Genomic DNA, 27,911 nt, shown 5'->3' with positions numbered 1-27,911 from the left:
GATGCTGAGATGCTCATGGGGAAACCTAACGGTGAGATCAAGGTAGATACACAAGTCTGGAGATCAGAGAAGACACAAGGGCTAGTGGAACGAATTTGAGAGTTCTCAGTGTATTGATGGCTTTAAAGATGGGGGATGAATGAGGTCCCTTAGGGAGAGAGCGGGAAAGACAAGAGTCCAAGTCTCTGTGCTGAGGCTCTGCCGTCTCTAGAGATCACATAGGTTGAAGACAGAGAAGTGTTCTTTGGAGGTAGAAGGAAGGATGGCATCGGCAGGAGACTGGAGACAGAGAGGCCTGGGCTGAGACATGAATAGAAGATGAAGAATTTAAATATGTGGGTGTTTATTACACTGGTACCGGATAAGACCCTTCAAACTCTGTCTGCCCGGACTCCTAAGCATCTCCCAGCTGTATTCCCTCCATTCCCCCGCCTGCCTCAATCTCAGTTACTGTCGAGTCTCACCTGGACGTCTCATCAACACATCCTAACTGGTCTCCCAACCTCTGCTTTGCTCCCTTCAGAGCCTTTCTCTATGGCAGCCAGGATGACCTCTGAAAACCCTACATCTGACCATGCCACGCTTGTGTTTAGAAGCTTTCAGTGGCTACCCATTATCCTGGCTAAAAGGATAAAGTCCAAACTACTTGCAAATTTCTAGGCCAACTGGCTCCTGCCTATCTCTCTGGTATCTCGCCCTCCCCCCCCCCCCATTTCATCTCCGCTCTCCAGTCATTTTCTTTTACCATCCTCTTTTCTTTACTGTGCCCTATTCTCTTCAACCTCCAGGTTCAAGTCTGAAGTCTCAGATTAAACATCATTTCCCTAGAAGGGCTTTTCCTTGCACTGTCTTTGAGGTCAAGACCCCTCCCCTCTGCCCTTCCCTTAACATCGGACGTGGCTTTTTTTTCCCTTTCTTGGCCATTAGCACGAGATAGACTGGGTTCATGGTTTACAGCTACATCACAGCACACGACACCGAGTAGGCACCCGGGAAATACTTCTTGAATGGATTAAGTGAAATCAACTTCTGATTTCCAAGGAAGTTCTCCACCAGAATTTTTCTTAAGTAGGAAAATATCTTAAAAGACTTGAGAGCACTTATGTTAAGTAATGCAAGCTAATTTGGACACTTCAGACAAGGCTGTTTAAAAACGACAGGGCAACAGTATCTCAGGAGGCAAGACCGACAGACCCAACTATTCTAAATCATTGCTGCTTATAGACTGAATGTGATGTTTCCATTAGGGATTGTTTCTTAATCCATTTAATAATAAGTAACCTTTTGGTTGAAGGAGAGGCGAGTTAAATAATCCCTGATTCTGTAGATGCAATTAGTTATACACATATTAATTTGCCTGCATTTAATTCAGGCACCATTTTAAAAAAAAAGTCCAAGAGGAAAGGTAGTGATAACAGCAGCCATCCATTCTTCGTAACATTTTCAGGAAGCAAATGAAAATGAACCCTGAAACAAGCCAACAGCAGGGGCGCTCCTTAACTTCATACACTTTAATCTTGTGAACAGAAGCTGGAGCCAAGTCGCTGAATCAGGAGCCGTAGACCTTCCCCTCTCCGGGCTCCTGCACCTAATCTCGGTGCAGGTGTCCTGACGGCACCTTCAGTCAGCACGACCCAATCTGAGCTCATTATCAAACTCAGGGTCCCTTGCTGCAACCTGTCCATCTCCAGGGCTCCCTGCCTCCGTGGTGCGCCATCGCTGGTGCACAGGCTGCAAGTCTCAGCAGCATCCTTCCAGGCAGGCTCCTCGGTCCCCCCAACCAAGGCTGCAGCATCCTCAGGAGTTAACCTGGATCACAGCAGCTCTACACCAGCCCCCCCAACCCTGCCACTTCTTAGCTTCTGTTAACTCCCACTGAGGCCTCTTAACTTGCATTCTCACCTCCAGGCTCCCTCCAGAAGGCCTGTGGCCTCACGCAAGAGAAGCAATTTCAAAAACCCAGATATGATCTGGTCCTTCCCTCAAAGTGAACAAACCAAAAAAACAAAAAACCAAAGAGCACCCCACACATTTCATCCTCATCATAATAACTAATACTTATGGAGCACCTACTGTGTGTAAGCTCCATGCTCGGTGCTCTACATACATTAGTGCCTTAAATCCTTCCCAATAGTTCTTAGCAAAAAAACCAATTCCCCACTGGGATCTCACCCCACCTGCCTGGCCCACTTCACCCAGGCCTCTCCCTGGCCTGCCAGCTGCCAGCCTCGGTGGCCTTTGGGTTCCAAGGATCCCTGGCCACCTTCGTCCTGTCAGCTCTGCTCTCTTAGTGTCCTCGTCCTGGTCCAGCTTGCTTTCCTCCTTTGCCATCTGACTCAGCTCAAATAGAAGTTTCTGGGAGAAGCCTTCTCTGATCGCCCCAAGCGGGTCTCTCCTAATGGTCTCAGAACAGCAGCACCTGTCACCTTCTGTCCTGATTTCACTTGTTTTCAGATGAGGAAAGAAGGGTTGCATGGAAGCACAGTGGGGCCGAGCCTTCTGCAAGTGGGCTGTGAGCAGTCTTCTGGAGCTCTTGTCTCTAAGGCTCTCTCCTTACAGACATGGGTGTTACCCTTCACAGGATCCAAATCTGGTGGTGGTAACATCCCTGCTCAAAACTTCCCCTGAGTATCATCAGGCTTTGATTTTTTGACCACCTGCTACATGTTGGGAACCAAGCTACTGGCTTTCGAAGCATTCTCTCAGTTATCCTTAGCAACCACCCCACGAGGTAGGCCCCCTTTTCCAGGCCGCTCTGTGACATCCGTGGGCCCTTGACACTTTTGCCTTCTTGGACCCTTCTTCCATAAAGAAATATTAAAAATTGTATTTTACACATTTGTTATAAAAAATTGTATTTTACATTGCATTAGTACTTCATACCAATTATGTTTATACAAATCCAACCCTGGCTGGATTCATTATTACACTACTCATTTTTCTTCTGATTTTAACAGATATTAAAACATTTTCATGGCTCTACACGGTGTATCTGATAAGTGGGCCCTGCCCCTGTGCCCAGGTGTCAGGTGAGGAAACTGATGCTCAGAGGACCAAAAATCGCAATGAAGAAGGGGCAGAGCCGGGACCCGAACCCAGGCCAACTGTGAGTCTAGAGCAAAACTTCTATCGGGAGCCAATGGGGGCCCAACCAGGTTGTGTCCCTGGATCAGTTAGGGATGCTTCTATTTGCAGCAATGTGGATGGACCCAGAGATTATCATACTAAGTGAAGACAGTCAGAGAAAGACAAGTATTATATGATATCACTTATATGTGGAATCTAAAAAAAATGACAGAAATGAACTTATTTACAAAACAGAAACAGACTCACAGACATAGAAAACAAACTTATGGTTACCAAAGGGGAAGGTGGAGGAGCGATAAATTAGGAGTTTGGGATTTGCAGATACACACTACTATATATAAAATACACACTACTATATATAAAATAGGTAAACAACAAGAAGTTACTGTATATTATAGGGAACTATATTCAATATCTTGTAATAACCTATAATGGAAAATTATCTGAAAAAGAAAGTATATATATCTATAACTGAATCACTTTGCTGTATACTTGAAACTAACACATTGTAAATCAACTATACTTCAAATATATATATAAAATCAGAAAATCACTCATATTTATTTTTTTCTCTTTCAAAATTGTTTTTATTATCCTTTTGTTTTCCTGTCTCAAGTTTTCTTATAATTATTACAGTTCGACTGCACATACACATTATATTGCGTGTAAATACATATATACCCTATACTGCACTTTTTTTTGGTTACATGTATGTACTAATTATTGTTTCTAAGAACAGATTAGATCTTTGGCTTTTTAAACTTATATAGTTATCAAAGGAATAAAGCCAACTACAAAGTAAAAATCAACAGAATGCGGTAATCCAATCATAAAGGACAAATATACTTACACATATTCAAGAAATTAAAATAATAATTAATAATAATAACCCATATTTAAAAAAAATTCGTAGGTTGCCTCTGCCCTGGTAGGCTGCCCTCTGCGCCCCGCCCCCTGCCTCGGCCACGCCCCCGCCCGGCCCTCTGCCCGCCCCCTCGCTTCCCGCCTGGGCGGAGGCGCGTGTCCGCTGGGGGCGGGGCCGCGGGGCCGCGCGTGCGCTCGCCCATCCGCCGTGCGCATGCGCGGTGCTCGCGCGCGCGCTCGCTGTAGAGGATGGCGGGGACCGCGCCAGGCGCCATCATGGACGAGGACTACTTCGGGAGCGCGGCCGAGTGGGGCGACGAGGCGGACAGCGGCCAGGTGAGGGGGGCACCGGGCGCCCCCGACGAGGCCAGTTGGTCTCCGTCGCAGGCGAGCCGGCCCCGCCCCCGCCGCATGGTCCAAGCACAGCCCGCCCCGCCCCTTCCTGCCGCGCGCGCCCCGCGCCCCCCGCCGCCGCGGGCCCGCCCCTCACGCCGCTGCCGCGGGGGCCGAGCGCGCGACCTCTCGGGGGCGGCGGGGGCGGCGGGGGCGGCGGGGGCGGCGCGGGGCCGGGCAGCGCTGCGGGGACCCGGGCCCCCGGGGAGGGCCTGGCCGCAGGGCCCCGCCCCCACTGGTGACCGCCGGCCGCGCTGGGGCGGCCTCAGTGCCAGACGCTGTGGCTCCCGAGTCCCCGGGTGGGTCGGACGTGAGGTCGAAGGTGGAGGAGTCGTCTCAGCCACACGGTTAAAAAAGATAGTAATACTCTTCAAAAAACAGTCCAGCCCAGCATCATGAGGGGGAAAAGTGGGAGTTGGGCCCTCTCCCGTGTGCCTCACAGTTTTGAAAACCAGACTCGTGGATGCCTTGGGCGGATTTAAGCCATCCGTGGGCTAAGTGACTAGGAAAGGATCGTCCATCCTGGACCATCCGGCGTTTGCTGTGGAAGCTGAGGACAGGTCATAACCTTCCCCCCTGAAGACAAGGGTTGGGAAGCCGGAACCCGGCGTTCTAGCTCAGTCAGGGGACCCCAGCCTTACACGCATCTTAAGACCCATCTGAAGTGCTTATTTGAAATCCTCTTCTCAGGCCCCTCCGCTGGAGACTGCGAAGCAGTTGGTCTGGAGGGGAGCCTGGGAACCTGCCTTTTATCAGGAGTCAGAATTTAGGCATGTTTAGGACGTACTGAACCGGTGCTGGAAGGAAGGAAGCACAGAGCAGAGCTTACTTCGTTGAAGGGGCGGGTGGTGCAAAGAGGGCTTGGAAGGAGAAGTCCAAGGATGCGAAGATCGACGCTCTGTTCCTGGAGCTGAAAGGAGCCCTGTGTGGTTAGATGCCTGGTGGAAACTGGCGTGAGGTCCGGGAGGGAGCCGCTTCAGAGGGGCCTTTGAAAGCTGCTGAAAAGTACGATTTGTTCAACAGTGTGGGACAGGGAGTGACACCGACACTCGAGTGTTGGGTCATTCCACGGCGTTGGAGGCTTAGCGTGGAGTGCACGGATTCGGATTTAGCTGACGGAACCCCTGTGCTGGCTCCGGGCTTTCATGCATTATCTCATTCCACGCTCAGGATACTGAGTTGGCTGTCACGCTGCTCATTTTGTAAATGGAGAGAGTGAGACAGGAGGCGCTAGTGGCCTGCCCAAGGTCATGAAGCTAAGAAATGGAGGACCGGGGGTCCGATGCAGGTCCGTTGTCTCCATGGCTGCTGTAGCTAACTGCTGACCCACCGAAGTGGTCCAGGTGTGAGAACTTCGGTGTCAGTCAGTTTAGTGGGGGGTTGCGGTTTCCAGCGTCTTGTTCACCATGTCATAGTACTTGTCACCCTTCTAGTCAGAGGGGTTTACAACGAGGCCATATCTGAGGACCAGTGCCTTCACTTATTGACTGAGCACTCCAGTGATTTGCCTTATGCAGTTGGGACTGGCAGACCCGGGCCCAGACATCCCCCCCAGACAGGAGGTTGGAGGGGGTCTCGGGTTTGGAGAACTTTAATCATGATCCTAATTTGGCCCACCGACCCTAACAGGCTCTCATCGATGAGAGGGGTGGACTAGGTGCTCATTTCATGTTCATTCTAACTTACTTCATGGAAGAGGGAAAGAAAGTCAAGGAATGTGACACAAACTGGATTTTGAAAGACAGCAGTAGATCAGTTTTTGTGACCCAAAATCTGTTCACTTGACTCATGTTCGGCAGATCTGGGGAGGCAGGAAGATGGGTAAGGAGGCTACTGTGATGTTAAGCCCAGATGATGGACGAAGCTACTGAAATGCAGTAGTTTAGTCTGGCTGCAGGTTGCTGGTGGGGAGTGGCAAGGGATGGGAGTGGCCAGGAGAACCAGTGGAAGGGGAGGGTCATGCTGGAACTTGGATGTCTTTTCTGAGGGAGAGAGGAAACTTTAATCAAGAAAGAAACACCAGATTTGTGGCTTCTGAAGGTCATTGTGGCATCAGGAAGGAATGAGACTGAGCCTCTGGCGGACCGTTGCTACTGCAGGCATGCAACACTATAAGGAAGGGTGGAGGGAGGCGTGCAAGGAGGGGCCACATTGGGTAGACATGTGGGGGACAGAACTGATGGGTCTTTGTGACAGGATGTGGGGGTGGGGTGGTGGATGGAAATTGAGGACCACTCCTAGGTTTTTGAGTTTAGGGTAACAGGTAGATGATGGAATCCTTTACTAAAATATGGGTTGTAGGAAGATCTGTTAAGAGGGAAAAGAGAGGTCAGTTTTGGACCTCATGAGTTTGGAATGGGACATCCTGATGGAAATGAGAAAAGAGAATTCTCAAGTGTGGAGCTTGAGAGAGAGAGATCTAGACAGATTCTAGATGTATGAGCAGGGAGGTGGCATGACCCAAGAGAAGATGTGGAGGAGCAGAGAGTGCCGGTAGGAGCACAGGCGCACAGGGTGAGTCTCGGGGCGCAGGCCGGCGCCCCTTCATGGCCTTACTCAAGGCGCCCACTCAAATAAGATCTGAGAGGAGGCCCCTGGTCTCCACAATGAAGGGATCTTGTTCCCTCTGCCCCCAAAGCATGCCTTCAGGATGTAAGTCTAGACCAGGGGTGGGCAAACTTCTCCATAAAGGGCCTGAGAGTAAGTATTTTTGGCTCTGCGGGTCTCTGTCACAGTTCCACGCGCCGTCACAGCGGAAAGCGGCCGTAGACAATGTGTGAAAATACAGGCGTGGGCAAGGTGTGTGCCTAGTGTCCAGCCAGGCCTGCTGATTCGAGGCAAGTCGGAGATCTTTCTGCCAGCAAATTGATGGCTTGTGCCTTCAAGAATCACTTGTTGGAAAGCGTTACGTGGCATGTGTGAGAACAATAATGATCGCTGACAGCTATTGAACTTCTACTAAATGTCAGGTACCGTGCTTGGCTCTTCCAAAAATTAGCACACGGAATCCTCCCAACAGCCCAATGGGAGAAGGCACTGTTGTTCTTTGTGTAAGAGAGGAGGAAACAGGTGCCCAGATAACGTATCTTGCATGAGATGAAGGCACTTGTGTGACTACCGTACACACATGTGCCAGCATGCAGTTGAGAGACCAGCCCACTTGGTGTGCCTCTGGCTTCCCTCTTCTTAGCCCGTCGTTACTGGTCCAGCGTACTTCCTGAGACTGTCGTGAGAGGCAGGTGAAACGCGTGTGGAATACTTTTGACATGGACGGCGTCATGTGGGTTTAAGGTGAGGATGTCTGTATTAATGAACAGGCGGCATGGCTGTTTTTTACCAACAGCAGGAGGATGACTATGGAGAGGGAGAGGATGATGCCGAGGTCCAGCAAGAATGCCTACACAAGTTTTCCACCCGGGATTATATAATGGAGCCCTCCATCTTCAACACTCTGAAGAGGTATGTGAGAAAGGTGGTTTGTTCGGGAGGAGGCGGGGATAATTTAGACAGTTTTGTAATAGACCCAGAAGATGACATGTAAAAGTAAGAATAATGGGATATTGGAATGGAAGGCTTCTGGGGTCTTCCCCAACTTAAAAATCTCAGTAACCTGTCTTCTCCTCTGCCCCTCTGAGGGCCCCCACCCCCACGCCCTGTGCCGTTCATCTGAGTGGCATAGCTGGTTCGTTGACTTTTCTAGGTATTTTCAGGCAGGAGGGTCTCCGGAGAATGTGATCCAGCTCTTGTCGGAGAACTATACTGCTGTGGCCCAGACTGTCAACCTGCTGGCCGAGTGGCTCATTCAGACAGGTGCTTTGTGGGCGCCCTGGTCATGGCTCGTCACCTCCCTCTCTTTATAATAGACCATTGGATCATTATAATGCTGGTAAATGGGAAAGGCCTTCTTGGTTTTCCTGGTTTTTAAGACTTCTGTAAGTAAGAACTGAACTTCTCACTCATTTTCATCTTCTTGATTCTTACCTTTTTTTTAGGGGCAGGGGAGGAGGTAATTAGGGTTATTTATTTAGTTAGTTAGTTTTAGAGGAGTTACTGGGGGTTGAACGCAGGACCTTGTGCATGCTAAGCACATGCTCTACCACTTGAGCTATACCTTCCTCTTGATTCTTATCTTTGATTCAATAATCGAGATTTGCAGGTAGCCTGCAAATGTGATGCTCCCCGCGCTGTTCTCCCCGCCCTGTTGTATACAGAATTAGACAGCGCATGTCTAGTGCGTCACTTTTGAGGTGTGTTACAGCAAGCGGTAAATGAGGGTAGTTTAGGACTGGGTATGGTGATGGCTTTTAGCTAATATGATCAAAGTAGAGCTTTACTGTAAATCCACTGAACTGGGTACAGACGACATCACAGAGTGAGTACTGCCCGGAAACTGGTCGGTTCCTTGCTGTCATGGTGATTACATGCGAATGTCCCTCTTGCCTGGCATCTGCTCTGTTCTCCTGGGCGGGGTATGGTTTTCCATCCTCCTACCTGTCTATTGTGGACGTTTGTCCTTGTCCTTAGCAAGGCTTCGAAGATGTCACTGTCCTTTTCACGTGGACAGACATCCTTGTGTGTTCTGCCCTGTGCTCCTTTTTGGGTCTTACCGTTAACTATGATTAATATTGATTTTTTAAGAGGCCCCAAATCCGAAGTGGTCAGAGGCAGTCCTGTGATACCTGATGCACTTGTAGACTCTCGATCTCTCTACTTGTTCTACAGTAACACAGCGAACTGAGAGACTGCCGCTTTCACCCAGTTGCTTTCATCTTCTGTCAGGTGTTGAACCAGTGCAGGTTCAGGAAACTGTGGAAAATCACTTGAAGAGTTTACTGATCAAACATTTCGACCCCCGTAAAGCGGATTCTATCTTTACTGAAGAAGGAGAGGTGAGGAACCTTTTTCCTGTTTCTAATACCAGTTCCTGGAGTCTTGTGCTAATTCCGCGTATACAGTGGAGGGCGGCGGGCTGTGTGAGTGTCGTGAGAGTTGGGGTCTGAAATCAGGGTGTGAGACAGAACTTGCAGAGACAGAACTGCCCGTTAAATGCTCTATTCAGGGCGGTGAGATCTTGACGCCAGGAGGCAGCTGGGTGCTGAGCTTGCGAGGAGGAGCAGTGGGGTCTCACCTCCCGTTTCGTGCCACTCCCGGGGCCCGGGCCCTGGCCTGTCAGTCACACAGTCGGAGAGCCGGAGGCACATTTTCGTGGCTGCTCCACATGACGACGGACGAGACCACCTGCGTCATGCGTCATTTCAGTCGCTTTATTCTCTTTGTCACGGGCACACGGCTGACGGCTGAGAGCCAGTTGGGCTGCAGCCAGTTGGGCTCGCAGCGCACGTGCTCCCGCCGGCCTCGGGCATCCCAGGAGGCGCCTTGCAGCTCGCTCTCGCGGAGCTGAGTTTTACACCGGCCAGAGTGGGCGTTCAGGGCTCTGGCTCTGCCACTCAGCTCCCGCGTGTCCTCGCCAGCCCTGGGCCTGTGGGGCCATGCTGGATGCTCGGGGCTTCTCCAGCCGCACTGTTCTGTGATTGTTCACAGGGCCCGTTATCTTGCCATTTGTGTCTTGTCAGACCCCCGCATGGCTTGAACAGATGATCGCACACACCACTTGGAGAGATCTGTTTTACAAGCTGGCGGAAGCCCATCCAGACTGTCTGATGCTCAACTTCACCGTCAAGGTGGGAAGAGCCCTGGGGTAGAGACAGGTGTCTGTGAACAGAGTTATTTGGGCTGCTTGGTTGGTAGTCTCTTTCCTTTGAAAGGTCCCACCGGCTTGTTTGGTGAAGGTCTTCATCGTTTCACGTTAGTGAGTCTTAAATTGAGCAAGAAAACGGAATCTGTATGTTCTGGGGTTGACGTAGACTGTTTTAGGATTTGGCAGGAACACATCAGAGCCATTTGTGTTCAGAGAGGAGCCATAGGAAGGCCTGGCCCGTCTTCTCCATCTCCCACATGAAGAGCCAAGGGGGTGGTTGGCCGGGGCCACAAACCTAGTTAGTGGTGAAGCAGGAATCCGGGTAAAGGTGTGACCCCGCGACCAGGTTGTGCTTGTCCCTCCTCACCCCCCACCCCAGACGTGGCGGGTGGGCCTGAGGACACTGTGTTTGGCTGCTTATTTCTGCGTTGTAGCTTATCTCTGATGCAGGATACCAAGGGGAGATAACCAGCGTGTCCACAGCCTGCCAGCAGCTGGAGGTGTTTTCCAGAGTACTGCGTACCTCTCTAGCTACAATTTTGGACGGAGGAGAAGAAAACCTTGAAAAAAATCTCCCTGAGTTTGCTGTAAGTTCTTTACTTTCTGAAGCTCTGATTACAAGGAGGCTGTTTTGGGTCCCACGCGTTCACACATGAGGTGCTCTGTGTGGAGGCTGTCTGGCTCGGAAGGCGCCTCCCATGCAGAACGGTTGGCGTCTCGCTCTTCTGTCTACAGGTGTCACTGCTGCGATCATGCGTCCTAACACTCTCTCCCTGCAATTTTTCAGAAGATGGTGTGCCACGGGGAGCACACGTACCTGTTTGCTCAGGCCATGATGTCCGTGCTGGCCCAGGAGGAGCAGGGCGGCTCCGCCGTGCGCAGGATCGCACAGGAGGTTCAGCGCTTCGCCCAGGAGAAGTGAGCGGGGCTCCCGGGTGCTCCCTCCGCACCCCTCCCATTGCCCTGTTTCCGCAAACGAAGGCTCTCTCTTCCATTTTGACATATAAGTAAACATCCTGGTAACCTGAAGAGCTAGAAGAGTCAGGGTGGTTCTCACTACATGGAGACAGCCTGCATTGTAAAGTTCTGCTCTATTGAATATTTTGTAAAGTATCTGATTATCGTTTAATGCACTGTTTTTATGAACCTGAATTCCCAATGTATTGGGATTCATCAGTGGCAAATGACAACAGTCCTGAAACAGTTACTCAGTCATCTAATTGTTAGATTGCCTGTATCTTTGAACAAAATTAGCCCTTACTAGCTTTATTTTCTACTAACAGAATCTTAAGATACACAAAAAGTACATGGTTCCTTTTGGGAAGTCTGTGAGCCGGACTGAGTCATTCTTCCCCAGTTAGCTGTAAACGCTGTTTTCTCGGGTCCATTAGTGAACATCCGAGTGAATGCAGAAATAGGAAGAAACAGAGGGACCCCAAGAGTTGAAAGCATAAGTGTGAGAGAAGGAGGGAGGGAGAGAGGGAAGGGGAGGGCGAGGTGGGGTGCCACCTTGTCGATGATGGGGTATGTGGTTTTTTCCTAGAGGCCATGATGCCAGTCAGATCACGCTCGCCCTGGGCACAGCTGCCTCCTACCCCAGGGCTTGTCAGGCCCTCGGGGCTATGTTGTCCAAGGGCGCCCTGAACCCGGCTGACATCACGGTCTTGTTCAAGATGTTCACAAGCATGGACCCACCGCCTGTTGAACTTGTGAGTTGCCTTTCATTTTAATAAGATGGAAAAAAATAAATAAATAAGATGGGACACCCTCAATGCCAGTTGGAAGTACTGCTTTGGAAAGTTGGTGTTCCTCTTACTTCTCTTAAGTCAGTGAGTGCAAATTCCTATTGAAATATCTCTATCCTTTCCCTGGTCCTTCCTCATCACGCGCTTGACCCTCGCATGCCCAGGGCGCCTGCAGGGGTGGATGTAAGCCGGCAGTCCCCCACAAGTGTGTATGGACTTACCTACCTTCTCTCTCTTTCCTTCTCAGTGAGTTGTGTGTTTCTCTGCAGATTCGGGTCCCGGCCTTCCTGGACCTGTTTATGCAGTCGCTCTTCAAACCCGGGGCCAGAATCAACCAGGACCACAAGCACAAGTACATCCACATCTTGGCGTACGCAGCCAGCGTGGTGGAGACCTGGAAGAAGGTGCCCTCAGTTCTGCGAGTTCTTGGACTTTCAGGGAGACAAGACACCTCTTCTCCTTGGTGTCATTTGGGCATTTTGGCTGCAAGAAATCATGAGCCCAACTAGTGTGAGAAGTATCTTTCCTAGTGTTTACACATCAAACAGTCAAAGTGCTAAATGTCTCAAGAAAATGTGCATCGCATCTATAATACTAATTCAAACTGTAATTGGAAGTGACTTAAAAGATGAACTGATTTCCCTAGCCACAGGCAAACGACGGTCTCCTTGGCTTTCAGTTTCTGTGTGCCGTATGTGGCTGGGAAGTTTGACCTGGGAGATGGGGAAGATGGTTTGCAGAGAGAAGGGCGGACACAGGGTCACCCCCACCCCCACCCCCAGGAGGATGTGTGCCCGTCAGGAGTCACCGGCTCTCCTGTGCTTTCAGAACAAGCGGGTGAGCATCAACAAAGATGAGCTGAAGTCAACGTCAAAAGCTGTTGAAACTGTTCACAATCTGTGCTGCAATGAGAACAAAGGGGCATCTGAGCTGGTGGCCGAGCTGAGCACGCTCTACCAGTGCATCAGGTGAGCACAGGTAACACTTCCAGACGGGGTTCTTTCGGGAGGGGGCCGTGTGAGTTTTCATGTTAAAAGCTCAAAAAGTATAAAAAGATTCAGAGATACTTACTCATTTTATTTATTTTTTCTTTGTTAAATGTATATAGAGAAGTTTAAACTGTTAGCATGAGTAATTTTCAGGTATTTACTTGCCAGAAGTCTGTTCACAAAAAGGAAGGAAAAAGGAAGGCCAACCAGAATACAGAAATTGATTTGAAGCAAAGGGTCTAGTTACAGTGAAAGATAGACCAATGAAGTATTGCCTAGATGGAAATGATTTGTGATTATGCCAATTATATAAATTAAGCATTTACTAGAAAAGCTTACAAGTAGGGTGCCCTCTTAGGCATTTGAATCTTTCCCCCGTTAATTTGTTCTAGGGTCAAAGAAAGGGTTTGCTAATTAAAAGTAAACTTCAGCCCAGTCCACCAGGCTCACTGACTTTCGCTTGAAAGCAGTGAAGTGGCCCCCAGTCACTGGGGGTGGAATTCGGGCTCCTGCGCCGCACGTCTCAGAAGATGCTGGCTGAGCAGACGCAAGAGTGGATCAGTGGGACAGACAGAGTTGTTGTTTTGTAAATCTTCCCAACCATTCAGCATCGATGTTTGTTTTTTTTTAAGTTTTGTTTAAAGGAAACATTCTGCCTCATGTACCTGTAGGTTTCCAGTAGTGGCAATGGGGGTGCTGAAGTGGGTGGACTGGACTGTGTCAGAACCAAGGTATTTCCAGCTGCAGACTGACCACACCCCGGTACACCTGGCGCTGCTGGACGAGGTAGGCGGGCTGCGTCCTCTGCGTCTGTGCCTTTTCTTGTTTATTTGCCTTGTTGGAGTACAGTCAGTCGCAGTGTCAGTTTCTGGAGTACAGCATGGTGTCCCGGTCGTGCCCGTGTGTACATACATTCATTTGCATATTCTTTTTGTTAAAGGTTATTACAAGATACTGACTATCGCTTGTGCCTGTCCCTCCAGCCCACCTGTTCAGTGCATTCAGAAGACATTCTTTTCAAAGCTAGTTATTTCTATTCTAAATGAGGATTTTCCTTTTAAGGAACTAGTCTCAGTGACTCTATAGATTTCTCCACTTTTATCAAGTGTCCCTGTGGGGATGAGGAATGGTATGGAAGCTGACCAGCCCGGGGCTGAGTGGTGGGGACTGCTGGGGGCGGCCGTAAGCCGTCTCTGTGGCCACAACGGTGATGGCGGTTATCCGTGGCTGAGGGTGCGCCCAGAGACCCAACCGCAGTGCTCAGGGAGGCTCCCTTTGGCCTGTTTGTAGATCAGCACCTGCCACCAGCTCCTGCACCCCCAGGTCCTGCAGCTGCTGGTCAAGCTGTTTGAGACTGAGCACTCCCAGCTGGACGTGATGGAGCAGGTGAGCGGGTGGCCCCAGGGTGTGGCATAGTGGGGGAGATGCCCCCTTTCTAAGAGACTGTTTGCCCCCACTCTTGTAGCTTGAGTTGAAGAAGACGCTCCTGGACAGGATGGTCCACCTGCTGAGTCGAGGTTACGTACTTCCCGTGGTCAGTTACATCCGAAAGTGTCTGGAGAAGCTGGACACCGACATTTCACTCATTCGCTATTTTGTAACTGAGGTCAGCAACACACCGTTTGTTTCCTGTTTCATTCTGTTTACCCTAGCAGTGCCCTTTTTGTCTTAATTTCTTTGTACCTAACTCTGAGAACTGTGCGTTCTGATAATTGTGGTGATGACAGTGACACAGATAACAGCTTACCAAACAGCTCCCACCTGCAGGAACGTATTGTGAATTTTACCTGCATTAACCCCTGGGTGTCTTAGTGTTGGAGGTGGGAATTGTCGCCTGGAAGCAGCAAAGTGGGGAGGGAGGGTGGTTGCCCCACAGTTGCCACTTCCCCAGCTCACAGTCCGGCCCTCCTGCAGGTCCTGGATGTCATCGCCCCTCCGTACACCTCTGACTTTGTGCAGCTTTTCCTCCCCATCTTGGAAAACGACAGCATCGCAGGCACCATCAAAACGGAAGGCGAGCATGACCCTGTGGCAGAGTTCATAGGTAGGGCTGGCGGGAGGGTCTCCGCGGGTTTTATATGTCGTCATTTCCGTCGTGTCTAACCCAGTGCCTGTTTTCCTTCTGTCCCCTGAAGCTCACTGCAAGTCTAACTTCATCCTGGTGAACTGACTTAGAGCGTCCTCCAGGGCTGAGCAGAACATTCCAGGAAGCCAGCTGTGGAAGAACCCTTTCCAGAAGCTACGGTTGAAGAGGCCCAGTCAGCATCTTGGAAATGGGCTCTGGTGGGAGGAGGTGGGTAACTCTTTTAAAAAGGAAACTGTTAGCAAAGTGAAAACCTGCTATTATGAACGGTCCCCTCTCCTTGTAAGTCCAGGGCTGCCCATGAATCCTGTTTCCAGAATTCACTTCCCCCAGTATCGGAGCTGGGTTCCCATTACCTCTCGGGGTGTAGCCACCTGTCAGCCCCAGGGCGGTGGAAAGTCAGAAACCGAGACTTAGGTGAACTATTTTCAAAGATGACTTAAGGTTTTCACCAGACCTGATGGTTCGTTCATATTACTGTGACGCGTTAATTTTCCAAAAACAAGAAGCCTGTCTGCGTTGGAAGGCGCAGGCCCTGGTGGTGCCGTGCTGCTGTGTAAATAAAGCACACGGGCTCGGGGCTGCTGTGAAGCTGTGCACTTTATTCATCACTGGGGCAACATGAGACCGCCGCCCCCTCCCCCCCTTTTCAAGGTGACTTAGGAGTCCGCGAGACGTCCGCAGTTTCGCTCTTCGCCACCGCACTGCAGCCCGGTCGCCAAACCATAGGCGGCAGGACACGGAGGTCGTGCGGATGGCTTCTCGGGTGGTTCCTGCCGCCTTCGTGGCAGGACGCTGTCCCTGCGGGCATCCCAGTCCTGCCCTCTCGGGCTCCCCTCGGGATGCTCCTTCAGCCTGTCTCACACTTGACGGCGCCCCCTGGGCGCTCAGTGCCCTCCCAGCCGTCAGGTATGTGACTGTGACCCCCTAGTTCCTTCCGCTCAGGCCTGAGACGAGGGAGCCTCTGGTCCCAGCTGGCGCTCTCATTTCCTTGGAAACTGCTCCTTCAGCGACATCCCTCAAACGATGGGGTCCCCGAACGAACACTGCCCCTCGATAGCAAGGTTGTAGTTGGCGCCCTTGCCATCCTTGTAGGTGCTGGTCACGATCCTCATCCAGCCCCGCTCGCCCTGGGGGTGGGACCGCAAGTCAGCTGTGTGTCTGCCCCCCCCAACCCCCCTCCCGGCTCTCCCTCCACTCTCGGCCCCAGACCCACCCCCTCCTCCGCCTCTTCACCCACCCCAGGCTCGGGCACCTGAGCATCCAGGCCGCCCACTCGGCTGCCCCTGCCCTCTCGGGACCCCTATTCGGAAAGCGTTTGTGAAGCATTTAGCTTAGCAAACGTTTGACGTGAGGGGTGCTCGGCCCTGTGTGCCAGAAGCTAATCAACGCAATGAAACGCTGGGTCTTTAGACCGGACGCCTCGCCTGCTGCTCCCCCGTCTGTGGCCGTTTAATAGAAACTGCCGAGATTCATCGCTTCGACGTGAGTCATTTCCCCCCGCTTCATAATAGTGAATTTCTGTATCTTAAGCTGTTAATGGTTAATGCTAGGTCTTAGAAATGAAAAGGCAGTTAATTCCCTTAGATTTTTGACCCAAGTCAAAGTATTTTTGAAGAAACTCCACAGTGTTACTTAGGAGAGCTGGAACTATGACAGGAAAAAGAATGAGATGGTTGTAAAGGAATAAGCGAGCTAAACGGACACCTCCCAAGCAGTGCTGCTTAGCCGGGGCGGTCCCCCGCCTCCCCCAGGAGACACTGGCAACGTGTGGGGACACTTGGTTGTCACAGCTGGGGGGTACGGAGAAGGAACAACTGCCGTCTAACGAGTTGGGGCCAGGGATGCTGTATGCCCAGGACGGGGACGGCCCCATGCTTGCTCTTGCGCGGGAGCACCAAGCCCCCCCCCCCCCCCCCCCGCTCGGGGCCGCAGTTCTCAGCTACAGAACCGACAGAACCAACAGAACCACCAAAGGAAGCGGGGTCTCGGGGAAGGCGTCTTACCCACGGTTCTCCCCACGAATTGCGGACAATCCAGTACTCGATGCCGTTGCTGACACCCCACCCAGCCACGGAAATGATGTGGTTTATGAAGGCCCTCTCGTGGTATTCTGCGAAGATCCCTCCAGTGTAGTTAGACATCTTTTCTGTTGCCATTATACCGCAGCTGAGAGCAAGCAGTTCAAGAATGAGCACTTAAAAGAAAACAGTAGTATCTGCAAATCCCAGACTCCCCATTTATCCCTCCGCCCTCCCCATCCCCCCCCCCGTTAAAGATGATGTGATGTACGTACATACGTACGTACACACACACACACACCACTGCCCAGCCATACAAAAGAATAAAATGCCATTTGCAGCAACATGGATGGACCCGGAGATCATCAGACTAAGTAAAGTCAGGCAAAGAAAGACAAATATCGTATGATATCACTTAGGTATGGAATCTAGAAAAATGACACAAATGAACTTGTAACAATAAAAACAGACTCACAGACACAGAAAACCTACAGTTACCAAGAATTAGCACTTCAAATGGAAACTATTTACCATTGTTAGAAACACTCACGTACACCCACCTTGGGGAACGCGCATCCGATGACTGCCCAGACCTCCGTGCTCACCCCCTCGGCGCCCCCCGGCCCCAGCCCAGGCTGGTCCCGCGGCCCGCCTACCCCGGGGACCTCCCCGCGTATGTGCTTCACTCCCAATCCTCCTACGCCGGGTGCCTGGTCATTTCAGCTTTGCTTTAGAGAGAACTCAGTGGCAGCTGTGCCTCCAGCCTCGTGAAAGGGGCCAGAAGGAAAGGGGCGAGACGCCCGGCGACCAGCCCGGCGGGGTCCTGGCGCCTCACCTGATGGGCCCATTGGCGTAGATCTCGGCCATCATCTTCTCCCTCCCGGAGAGGGAGCCGTAGTCGCCCACCTTCCAGAGGGTGTAGTTCTGGATGACATGGCACTCCTTGAACTCCGTGCACGTCCCACACTGGTTAAACTTGTCACACGCTGGGGGACAGCAGGAGAGCCAGCGTGAGGCTGTTTCCTCATTCAGCTGCTGACAGGAAGCACCCAGATCTCACCTCCACCTTTCTCCCTGCGCTCTCCGTCCAGCAGCTAATTAATAATGGAAATCAGCTTGCCGGCGGGGCTGTTTAATGACGACCTTTCAGCTGCAAAGAACTTAGGAAAAGCCCTTCCCCAGGCCATGGCGGAAAAGACAGATAAACATTAATTAGCGCATAGTAGGCCCTCAAAAGTTTATCTTTTCTTTTCCTTTAAAGGCCAGGAAAAAGGCCTTTTCACGATACTCTACAGCTGAGAATAGCGTGTACTCAAATCATTAGCTTTTAAGATGATAGTGTTTTTGGATAGTGAGCAGGCCCACACGTCTTTGAAAAAAATAAGTTTTTTTTGTTGTTATTTTGGTTTGAGGAGGTATCAAGAATTAGACTTTTTTCCTTTTTTTTTTTTTTTGGTTGGGGGAGGTAATTAGGTTTATTGTTTTATTTTTAGAGGAGGTACTGGGGATTGAACCCAGGACCTCATGCATGCTAAGCATGCGCTCTACCACTTGAGCTATACCCTCCCCCCAGAATTAGGCTGTTTAAAAAAAATTATAACTGTTAGTTCTGGAAGACTCCACACCATCACCTGCATTCTTCCTAGACCCTAGACATTATCACTGTTTACCCCACCCATCCTGCCTTGGGCCCTCAGCCCCACTTTTTACTGCTTTCATGTTAGCTGTTTCTGTTTAGTTTCTTATCTGTCCAGATTCCTCCCCCCAGGACATTAAATTCCTCGAGGATTAAAGTGTTGGTTTAATTCGTCCCTTGGACACCAAATGCCCAATACAACTGGGAAAAAGGTGGATCTGTGCCCACATTTGATAAGAAAGACAAGAATATTCATTGCAAACAACAGGTGATTAGCTCCACCTGGCCCTGTCCTGCTGCGTGGGCCCAAGGGCCCTGGGATGGACAAGACCAGTTCCCGGTGGGTGGAGCCCCAGGGACCACCTGATGCCCAATTCCGAGTCTTCAATTCCCCCATCCTCTTCATCAGTCATGGGCACCTCTCCTTGGTTCTCTGACCCCAGCTGTATCTACCAGTTCAACAAGACTCACCCAATCCGTCTGGGGGGATTCCTTCTGGCTGGGCCACATGGCCCAGGAGGCAAGGCGAGGGCCCCCGTGGGCGTGTGATGGCGCCTAGGGTAGGCCCAGGGGCCAGAGCATACCTTTTATAGACGGAGATGGCAGAGGCAGGGAAGTCCCCGGGCTGCTGGCAGTCCTGCCCCTCCTGTCTCAGGTGGCCTTTTGAGTTTATCCTGGCTCTCTGCTCTGGTTACGAGGAAGCTCTGACTGGGACAGGTGACTTAAATCTACCCACTATGAGTGTAGGGCTTTTTTTCCTTTGGTTTCCAAGGGGAACAGCCTGAAGAATGTGCTAATTCCAGGCCAGCTGGGGTCCCCTGGTCCATGCAGTGCCCCCTCAGCTCCAAATCCACCAGAATCCTGGGTTCCAGTCGGAACTGCTGCTTCCATTTTGGGGCACAGCCGGCCTGCTCTCCCCATCCTGCTCCTGGAAAACTTACTCTCCCCTCGACAAGTGTTCCCCTAACAAAGGCCCATGAAAAACCACCAGAATGCCAGCGCATCAGAACCCAAATGCCATGGCCAGGCCTGGCCGCAGGACACACAGTCTGGAGACCCCTCCCCAAGTCTTTGTTGTTGGTCTTCTCAACAAGGACCCCAGGCCCCAGTTCCCTGATCCCCCAGCGGCAGGGGGCTCCCACCTCTGTCCCACCGACCCCCAGTGCCCTGGCCACAGGGCCTGAGAAGTGTGTCTCTGGGGAAGAGGGTGACAGGTGTACGGGGGGCGGCCGGCCTACCTTGGTCCTTGGCCTGGTAGTTGTTGCAGGTCTCGTCGGGGATGCCGTGCAGGTGGGCGTACTCCCACACCTGCAGGTCGTTGCCCCCCTCGCAGGAGCCGGCGTCTGCGCAGTCGATGACGTGCTGCACAGACAGCAGGGCCGAGGGCCACGCCCCCTTCCTCTTGATGTTGATCCGGTCTGCAGGGCAGGGGCGGCGCCACCCGGTCAGCCTGGCCGCCCGCGCTCCCGGTGCCGCGCGTCCCTCTCCTCCCGGGTCTCCCATCTCCCGGGAGCACTCGGGGCCTCTTCCCCACGCTGGTGTGTCTGCGCACCACGGGGGCCGGGCCAGGAGTGTCCTGCCTGCAGGCTGATACAGACCTGGCCCCGAGGGAAGGTGTCCAACAGCACAGACCGCCCCACGGCACCCACCCAGGGCCCGCTGGCCCATCTCCCTTCTCACGCACAGACAGAATCCTGTGAGGCCCTGCAGCCAACCCAACGTGGGCCAGTCACCTCACTTTCCATTTTCCCAAGGCAACGACTCCATAGCCACACACCCCGCCACCCGCCGCGTGGCCTCGCCTAATGTTCACACCTCCAAGTCAGATCTCACCACGGCCCCACCCGTTCTTTACCTGATGACAGTGGCCAGGCCCTCTGCCCACGCCCTCTGCCCACAAGCGGCCCCCTCCAAGCGCACCCTTCCTTTCTTCCTGCAGCCCCAGGCCCACCTCATCCCCAGGGTCACACCGCCCAGGCCCCCCTGCCCACAGGGCTCTCCAGCTACTCATCTGAGCAGCCCTGTGCTTTCTGGAACCTACCACCAGTCACCAGCCACGTGCCCGCAGCCTGTCCTTCAGGCCACCCCCAGCTGCATCTCCCCAGTGCTCTTCCCGGGGACACCCCTCTGTGGACATCCCTCCTTGGGCCCTCTTTCCAGGTCTCCCCAAGCTCCCTTCTCAGCAGTCCCCCGGCTGTCTCTGCCCCTCCCAGCGCCGTCCCGAGCCTCGCTGACCCTCCAGCTGGCACCACTTCACACACTCACTCTTCCCCTTACTTTCCTGGTCCGCGGCCCCTCCCACGGGGCTCCGTTCACAGCTGCAGCCCCTGGTCCCATCCGTGCTGCTCAACACACAGCAGGAGCTTCGCAAACGGCGGGAAGCCTGGCCCTGGCTGCTGAGCCCCTGGCAGCTCCGCTGGGAGCCTCGCCCCGTGCTGGGCAAGGCCTGGAGGTGGGGGACGGCCCCCTTCACCCCCACTGCTGTTACCCACTTTGCTTCCGCTGGAAATCTCCTGTGTCTTGGTTTTCTTACATGCTGTGGTTACGCAGGGATGACCCCATCCAGGGGAGACACTCGCTCAAGTATCGGAGTAGAAGCCAGAAGGCTGCAGCCACTTTCAGACTGGCTGAGAGGAGAGTACGTGTCTGTACACAGGGCACACGGGGCCTGGTCCTGTCCTCTGTCCTCCAGCTTTCCCAGCACCCCTGCACACTGTGCCACCTCCCTTCCCTCTCACTCGTTGTCCCTGCGGCCCCTCCCTCATTCCATGATGACCTCAACTCCACCTGCGCTGCTCCAGCCAGCCTGGAGAGGCTTCCACATCCCTGCGGACCACCCGGCCCACACTGGCCTTCTCCGCATTCCCCCAGCCCCTGCTCCAGCAGACAACCGGACGACCTGCAGCATCTTCCAGACCTCGGGTACCAGCGCCCTGCATCTCACATCGCCCATCCTCTCTTCAGCTCGCTTACCCCAGGGTCCCCACTCCAGCATTAGATGACCTTATGGGACCCCCACCCAATCCAGTGACAACCCATTCTTTTCAACATCCACCTCCTGCTATGTGCTCTCACCCTGCACCCAACTCAGGTCCCCAGCACGTCATCATCCTGCATCCCCCCAACCCAGGCCTCCCTTCTGTGGTCCTTGGTGGCTGAGCCAATCTCCTGCTCCTGGCCTGCACAGAGACAGAGAGCCCGGCCGGCTGGCTGTCCTCACGCCAGGCCCACCAGTCAGATGGGCAAATTCATGAGGGTCCCTCCCTCAGTGTCTCTCAACTCGAGTCCCCTGGAACTGTCCCTGCTCCATCTGAAGACTGCTTCTACTTCACTGAAGACTCAAAAGCAGGTCCCTCATCTCTCTGCCACCCAGTTCATCAACTTTCTGCATCACAGACCTGCTTCCTGTGACAGCAGGTGGCGTGTCCGCACCAGCCTGCCTGCCTAGGTCCCCCTGGCCCCTGGGTCCCTCTCTCTCACTGCATCAGCACCCACACATGCGTGTGGACCCTACCTGAAAACAACAGCCAAAAGCTCAGGCGACCCCACACCCAGCTCCACTCACTGCCCCTCTCTCTGCTGCTGAGCTCAGCTCCTGAAAGGGTGGTCCTACGCCCGCTCCCCCCATCTCCGCTGCTGGCACCTTCTCTCTGATGCCCAAGCCATGCCCGTTTTTGTCCCTTCCCCTCTGCTGAAGCTGCTGGGGTCAAAACCCTTGATCTCCAGGCTGACGGTTCTCTAATTCCTCATCTGATCTTGCCCCTCCCCAGCAGTGGTCAGCAGACTGGCTGCCCACCCTCCGGAAGCAGGTCCTGCCCTGGGTTCCCAGGCTGCATCTGTCTCCTATCACCCCCCTGCCTCACAGGAGCCCACTCCTTCCTTCAGGTAAGGGTGCCGCAGCCCAGTTCTGGCCTCCCGTCCACACCTGACTCTTGGATCCAATCCCTACCTAACCCACCCCTCGAGGGTCTAACTTGCTTCTCAGCACAGCCCAGATGCAACTGACACATCCCCTCCCCACCTGCTCTCTTGTCTTCCCCTCCCATCCACAGCGGCCCCTTCACCTGCAGTGTAGCAGGCTCTGTTCAGCAAGCAAAACAAAGCTCCCACCCATGTGAGGGTGCCTGGTGGGGAGATGGGACAGTAGACAGATGTAAACGTGAAAGCAGGAGAATGCAGGGCCGAGGAAAACAGGGGAGAAGATTTGGGGTGGGCAGCGCATCACCTACAGAGGGTGGCACCCATGGGAGGGGGACAGGGATCTAGCCTGAGAGGGGACCTCCTGTTCTGCAGCTCTTGGCTTCCAAACTGGGTCCCAGTTTACATAGGCTCTGTGGCAACTAAGGATTTTGTTTTATCGGCCTGAAATCTTGGGGGGTTTCAAGCAGAGCAGAAATGGACCCGATCTGGGTCAGAGCTGGTGAAGCTGGTCGAGGCCCGAGGCAGGGCGGCCAGGGGGCAGCAGCGGGACTGGTCAGGTAGCTCTGGCAAGAGCACACACGGGGTATCTTAATGGGTGAGTGGGACTGGATGCTAAGGAGCCCCTGGGCTTTGGCCTGAGTCAGGGGAGGATGGTGGTCTCACTGTGTGAGTGGGGAGGCCAGGGAAGAACTGATTTGGGGGTGAAGGGGGTAGTGGAAGGACGACCCTGTGAGGTTGGAGGTGTCAGGTGTCCAAGCGGGAGGGAAGGTGGCAGGTGGGTGCACAGATTGGGTCCAGATGAAGGGTCCTGGGAACCCGGTGTCCAGAGGTTAAGTTGGAAGGATGAGGAGCTGGTGAAGGGACAGAAGGAACGGCCAGGGCGGGAGGGAGAAAGCGAAAGGTGAGGAAAGCGTTTTGGTGGGGAGGGTGTAAGCAGGATGGGGACAGGGTGATCACTGGCCCTGCCACATGCAGCCCCATACTGGTGACTTTGGCCAGGACAGAACCTGTGGACTCTTCTAGGAGCCCAGAAATGGGGTGGCAGCAGGAAGCGGGGTGGCATCGAGGCCCCCTGCCCATTTGTTCAGCGAAGGCCGGGTCCCAGCCCCCAGGGTGGGGGGTGGGGGGCGGTGGTTCAGATGTCAGACACCCAGGGATGAGAGGAACCCGGCCAGTGAGGTGGCAGCTGGGCCGGGCGCCGTGGAAGTCCCCTTCTGGGAGTTTCTATTTTCTCAGTTAAAGAGGAAGAAGATGCTGGCTGCGGGGAAATCGTTAGAGGTCTGAGGAGAGAGGAGAGAAGCAGGCATCTGCCCAGGAGATTTCGAGGCAGTCAGTGGAGGTCTGACCTCTGAAAAGGCACCAGGTCAAAGGAGGGCTCGGGTCAAAGGAAGGCATCCGCCATCCCCTCCCGGCCCCGCCCTCCTTGACAAAAGCAAACCTTGGCCTGTGACTCCCTCTTGGAGAGCCCTTGAGGCTCTGACAGACTCCTCCCCTGGGGGTAGGGCCCCTGGTGACCTTTTCAGCTTCCCCCTCACCCCACCCAAGCCTCACCACAAGGCCCTCTCAGTTCCTCAAGACCCAGGAGCCTTCCTGCCCAGCCTTTGCCCAGGGCCTCAAGGCCTGCCCACACCCTGCCCAAAGTCTGCCAGTGGCTCCACATTCTCCAGGGCCCATCCATCTCTACCCCAGTTTGCCCGGAAGCGCTCCAGCACCTTCAAATACCAGCCCCATCCTCCTCCTCCCTGAAGGGTCAGAAGTACAATCCAGCCCCAGGGATCTCCTCACCAGCCCCCAAGAAAGACCAGCAGGGCCACCAGGGAGACCCCACCAGATGCCCCAGCTACAGCTGGCCAGCCCTGGGGTCCAGACCCCATCCCGACTCCTCACCCTAAAGACAGCCCAGCAGAGGTCCTGGCCAAAAGCCCAGGCTTCTGGGCTCTGTTCTCAGCTGTCACTCACACATGGCCAATTCTCCCTGCCAGGAGCCTCAGTTTCCTCATCTGCAAAGTGGGAGCAAACACAGGGCAGCTGGGAGGCTTAACTGGCATATTGCTTGAGTCCTAAGCCTTGACCGGGACAGTGGCCACACTGCTGTTCATCTGATTAACACAAGGCCACACCTACAGCAGGCCTGCTCTATGAGCCACCCAAGTCAGGGAGTCTCTTCTGCGGTGGAATTTCAGCATGTCTGTAGGCTCCGGGAACCCTAGGCTGGAGATGGCAGAGCCCCCCACCCCCAGGCCGCCAGGCCGGCCTGCGGCAGAAGAAAGCCTAGGCTGGGGTTCAGCCTCTCACCCCCATCCCTCCCAAGGCAGCCCAGGGAGGCACGGACTCCCCCTCCTTATCGGCCACGAGCCTCCCTACCCTCACTGTGGCCGGATGGCTAAGGTCCCAACGGGAAAACAGCCAGCCTGGCTCAATATTCCAAGCCCAGGATAGACATTCTCTCAAATATTCACTCAGGCTGAAAATCGGCTTCACTTCCGGCCCCCAAACACCAGCAAAGAGTTTAGTGAGTTTGCGGTCTGATCCCTAGGGGCCGAGGTGGGAGAGGAAAGGCCCTGGGAGCCATTCGTCACTGGGCTTCAGTCCTGTGACTGCTGGCCACCCACAGGGCCCAGGGAGGCCTGCCCCACACGGCACGTGTCACCGAGGCCTCCCCTAGGTCAGCTCCCCTAGGCCTGAGAGGCTCAGACACCCCATCACAGGCCCAGCCCTGGCATAGAAACACAGTCCTCTGGGACCCTGGGCTGCAGCCATGTGTGCAGACATGAAGGCAGCTGGACAGGCCCTTCTGGCCCACAGTTGAGGGGCCATGGGCCCCCTACCTACCCGCCATGGCGCTGGTGCTGCCGTGGGCCCAGCAGGAGCCGCAGTACTGGGGGATGTGCTGGTTCCTGGTGACACTGGCATAGTTGACCCCGTTCACGTTGCGCCAGTCCCAGCTCTTGGGCAGATCAGATGGAGACAGGTACTCATGAGGCCGGGGGTATGTCCTGGGAACAGACCACCACCAAAAGAATTAGCAGTAGGGCTCCTGGGTGTGGGGGTGGAGGCCAGGCAGCGCTCCCCAGAGCCCTCTCCCCTCCCCAACATGAGAGGGAGTGGGAGTGAGCCATCTCACACCAGGCGACCCCCGCCCTCTGGGGAGTAAGAAGGAGGCAGGGCCCCATGAGCGGCTGATCTGCTGTCTGCACAGGTGGGGCTGGTCCAACCCGCCAGTGTAGGAGAGCGCATCCCCAAAGCAAAGGCGCTGCATTTGACCCTCAGAGGTCAAGGGAGGCAGGGCGCCCCTGTTCCCCGCATCCCGAGGAGGCGCCGGGGGCCCCTAAAGGCGGGAGCACGCGCGAAGCCCCGCGAGATGGGCAGCCCCCCAGGCCGCGCCGACCTGCGCCCCAGCTGGGTCAGCGGGTCCCCCAGCAGGGGCCGGTAGCAGCTGCCGCCCGGGCGGAAGTGGAGGCCGGCCCGCGCCGCGCCCGCCAGCACCACGAGCAGCAGCAGCAGCAGCGGCGGCGGCGGCGGCCCCGGCCGCGCCGGCCCGGACGACCCCATGGCTCCCGAGCCGATGCCACTCCGGACCCCGATTCAGATCCCGCGCCGAGCACCCCTCCGTCGGCCTCCGCCCGCGCCCCGCCCGGCCCTTAAGGTGGCTGCGCCCGGGCGGGACACTCCCCCGGGGCGGGGCGCGCTCCTGTCCCCGGTGACCCGGCCCCGCCCCGCCCGCCCACACGCCCGCACGGCCGGCCGCCCGCCTGGGGTCACGCGCCAGGCCCTCGGGCCGGACCGCAGACCTGATCCCACCGCCAGCCGCTCGCCTCCCACGGAGCACATCGCAGTCAGACCTCATTCACTCTCAGGGTCCTTGGATTCTTGGGACGCTGGGCCCGGGAGAGGCTGCCGCCTTTGCCTTCATCCCACCTGGACCCAGGCCTCCCAGGAATGATGGGCAGGGATCTCCCCAAGTCCTGGGAGGAGAGGCCGCTGTCTCCGTAGAATTATGCCCCGATCTTTCCTTATGAACACCCTTTCTGGAGGTCCCCGGCCCTTGCTGGGGAGGCAGGAGCCTTGTAGAAAGTGCCCCTAAAGGAAAATGTCACTTGACACATGAATCATTAATTCTACATTCCAGCTTCCAAAGCTGCTCAGCAAGGTTTCTGCCAACAAAGCGTTTCATCTCCACATGGAGAACCCAGAGCAGAAGTGGGACCCCCCCCCCCACCGCACGCTCCCGGGGCCTTGGTTTCGTAACTCAGGAGTTTCCCTTCCTTGAGTTCTACCCGGGTGGTGGTCATGTGAACCAGCCACAGACTGGCCTCCCTCGTCCTGGAAGGAAGGGGACCAGGCATTTTGTTCTAGGGCCCACAGCCTTTGCTACAGGGTCCTCAGAGGAGAGAATTCTCTCCCGGGGACTAACAGGCACTGCCAACCCCCCCCCCCCCCGTTTGTCCCCCTGCCAGTGCTAAGCCTGCAATCAGAAATCAGTGTCTGTCTTGTGTACTTCCAGCAATTTCCATGACCACCCATGGAAGCGCTGAGGTGACCACGGAATCCCAGGAGGGCTCAGTCCTGGCTCCTGAGATGCCATCACTGAGGCAAAGCTTGGACTCCGGTTTTACCCCCTGAGGTGTCTTTCATCTTCCTGGAAAGTCGGCTCCTCAGAGCCCTTAGTGCCAGTCAGTTCCTGGTTAGGAGGCGGGATGGGGTGGCCACCCACACGGTGAGAAAACGCTTGGGTTTGAGTGGAGAGGTTGGGGGCATGGGAACCAGGTCTCCAGAGGCTGGTTTTCCCCAGCAGGTGCACTGGGCCCGGCCCCAAAGCCTTTCGCTTCCCTCGTGGGGAGCTGCCAGCTGGGGCTGCCCTTTCCCACGCCTCCGCCCCCCACGGCTAAGGTGAGCTGACCAGGTGGTCCGCAGGAGGAAGGACGCCGGCCCCGTGACACCCGCCATCCAGCTGGGGTCTTCCTAAGAGGTGGGGTTTTGGTCTTTTCTAAAGAAAACGCTAAAAGCTCACAGTTGCTGAAGAATGACCAAAGTGGTCACAGTATTGCCCAGTGACAAATATCGTGGGGACTCCTGAGTCCTCATAGGCTGTCAGGGCCCACGAGGTGCAGAGTCTAATCGCGGGGTTTACGACATGGGAAACAGATGGCCCCCAGGCCTGGCCTCTGAAGCTGGGGCTGCGAGGTCCAGGGCCGCACCCCTGATGTCAGGAAAAAACAGCCCCGTAGCAAGCTTTTCTGTCCCTGCGGTGCTGGGAGACCGGCATGTTAGGCAGGTGCCCTGGGGCTCTCAGGGAAGGCCACGCGCTTAGGTGTTCCGATAGGCAGAGCCGGCCTCACAGGCATGTGACTCCTGCCAGAACACAGGGTCTCAAGACCTTGATGAGATATCAGGCTGCATGAGGCCCCTGGTTTTTGTTTTGAGAGGCAAATTCCAGAGCTGGGCCTGCCTGATGATCTGGCCACAACAGGTGG

At 54.5% G+C, this 27,911-nt stretch overlaps 2 protein-coding genes across 5 annotated transcripts; one reads left to right on the top strand and one right to left on the bottom strand.

Moving 5' to 3' along the window:
* Positions 1-4,133: 4,133 nt before the first annotated feature.
* On the top strand, positions 4,134-15,439 carry NELFCD (negative elongation factor complex member C/D). Of its 2 annotated transcripts, none has more exons than XM_064496960.1 (15): positions 4,134-4,287; positions 7,688-7,803; positions 8,045-8,154; positions 9,124-9,233; positions 9,918-10,025; positions 10,477-10,629; positions 10,830-10,960; positions 11,586-11,751; positions 12,057-12,191; positions 12,616-12,755; positions 13,448-13,562; positions 14,067-14,162; positions 14,242-14,382; positions 14,691-14,820; positions 14,912-15,439. In XM_064496960.1, exons 1-15 carry the CDS (start codon positions 4,201-4,203, stop codon positions 14,944-14,946), a joined length of 1,773 nt encoding a protein of 590 aa, XP_064353030.1. In that variant the 5' UTR covers positions 4,134-4,200; the 3' UTR covers positions 14,947-15,439. The 2 variants fall into 2 exon arrangements, with proteins under 2 accessions (XP_064353030.1, XP_064353029.1); XM_064496959.1 differs by having other exon boundaries at positions 9,067-9,233.
* Positions 15,440-15,441: 2 nt separating this feature from the next.
* CTSZ (cathepsin Z) lies at positions 15,442-26,299 on the bottom strand. 3 transcript variants are annotated; one of them, XM_064496961.1, is made up of 6 exons: positions 26,229-26,299; positions 25,270-25,433; positions 19,755-19,934; positions 17,716-17,866; positions 16,866-17,028; positions 15,442-15,989 (listed from the first exon to the last, which is right to left on the bottom strand). In XM_064496961.1, the coding sequence occupies exons 1-6, from the start codon at positions 26,282-26,284 to the stop codon at positions 15,879-15,881; spliced, it is 825 nt and encodes a 274-aa protein (XP_064353031.1). In that variant the 5' UTR covers positions 26,285-26,299; the 3' UTR covers positions 15,442-15,878. The 3 variants fall into 3 exon arrangements, with proteins under 3 accessions (XP_064353031.1, XP_031290293.2, XP_064353032.1); XM_031434433.2 differs by lacking the exon at positions 26,229-26,299 and adding an exon at positions 25,826-26,120; XM_064496962.1 differs by lacking the exon at positions 26,229-26,299 and adding an exon at positions 25,564-25,752.
* Positions 26,300-27,911: the final 1,612 nt, after the last annotated feature.

This window comes from Camelus dromedarius, chromosome 18 (assembly GCF_036321535.1).
Source record: "Camelus dromedarius isolate mCamDro1 chromosome 18, mCamDro1.pat, whole genome shotgun sequence".
In the NCBI taxonomy this organism is placed as follows: Eukaryota; Metazoa; Chordata; class Mammalia; order Artiodactyla; family Camelidae; genus Camelus; species Camelus dromedarius.
The sequence above is the reverse complement of the archived record's forward strand: the minus strand, read 5'-3'. Positions and strand labels throughout refer to the sequence as shown.

Excerpts from the sequence above, each read along its gene's own strand:
- NELFCD (XM_064496959.1), top strand. The coding sequence starts at position 4,201 with ATGGCGGGGACCGCGCCAGGCGCCATCATGGACGAGGACTACTTCGGG. Across the intron at positions 14,163-14,241 it reads AGCTGGACGTGATGGAGCAG|CTTGAGTTGAAGAAGACGCT; the intron begins GTGAGCGGGTGG and ends CCACTCTTGTAG. Across the intron at positions 14,383-14,690 it reads TTCGCTATTTTGTAACTGAG|GTCCTGGATGTCATCGCCCC; the intron begins GTCAGCAACACA and ends GCCCTCCTGCAG.
- CTSZ (XM_031434433.2), bottom strand. The coding sequence starts at position 25,989 with ATGGGGTCGTCCGGGCCGGCGCGGCCGGGGCCGCCGCCGCCGCCGCTG. Across the intron at positions 19,935-25,269 it reads CAGCACCAGCGCCATGGCGG|ACCGGATCAACATCAAGAGG; the intron begins GTAGGTAGGGGG and ends CCTGCCCTGCAG. Across the intron at positions 17,029-17,715 it reads TACGCCAATGGGCCCATCAG|CTGCGGTATAATGGCAACAG; the intron begins GTGAGGCGCCAG and ends GCTTGCTCTCAG.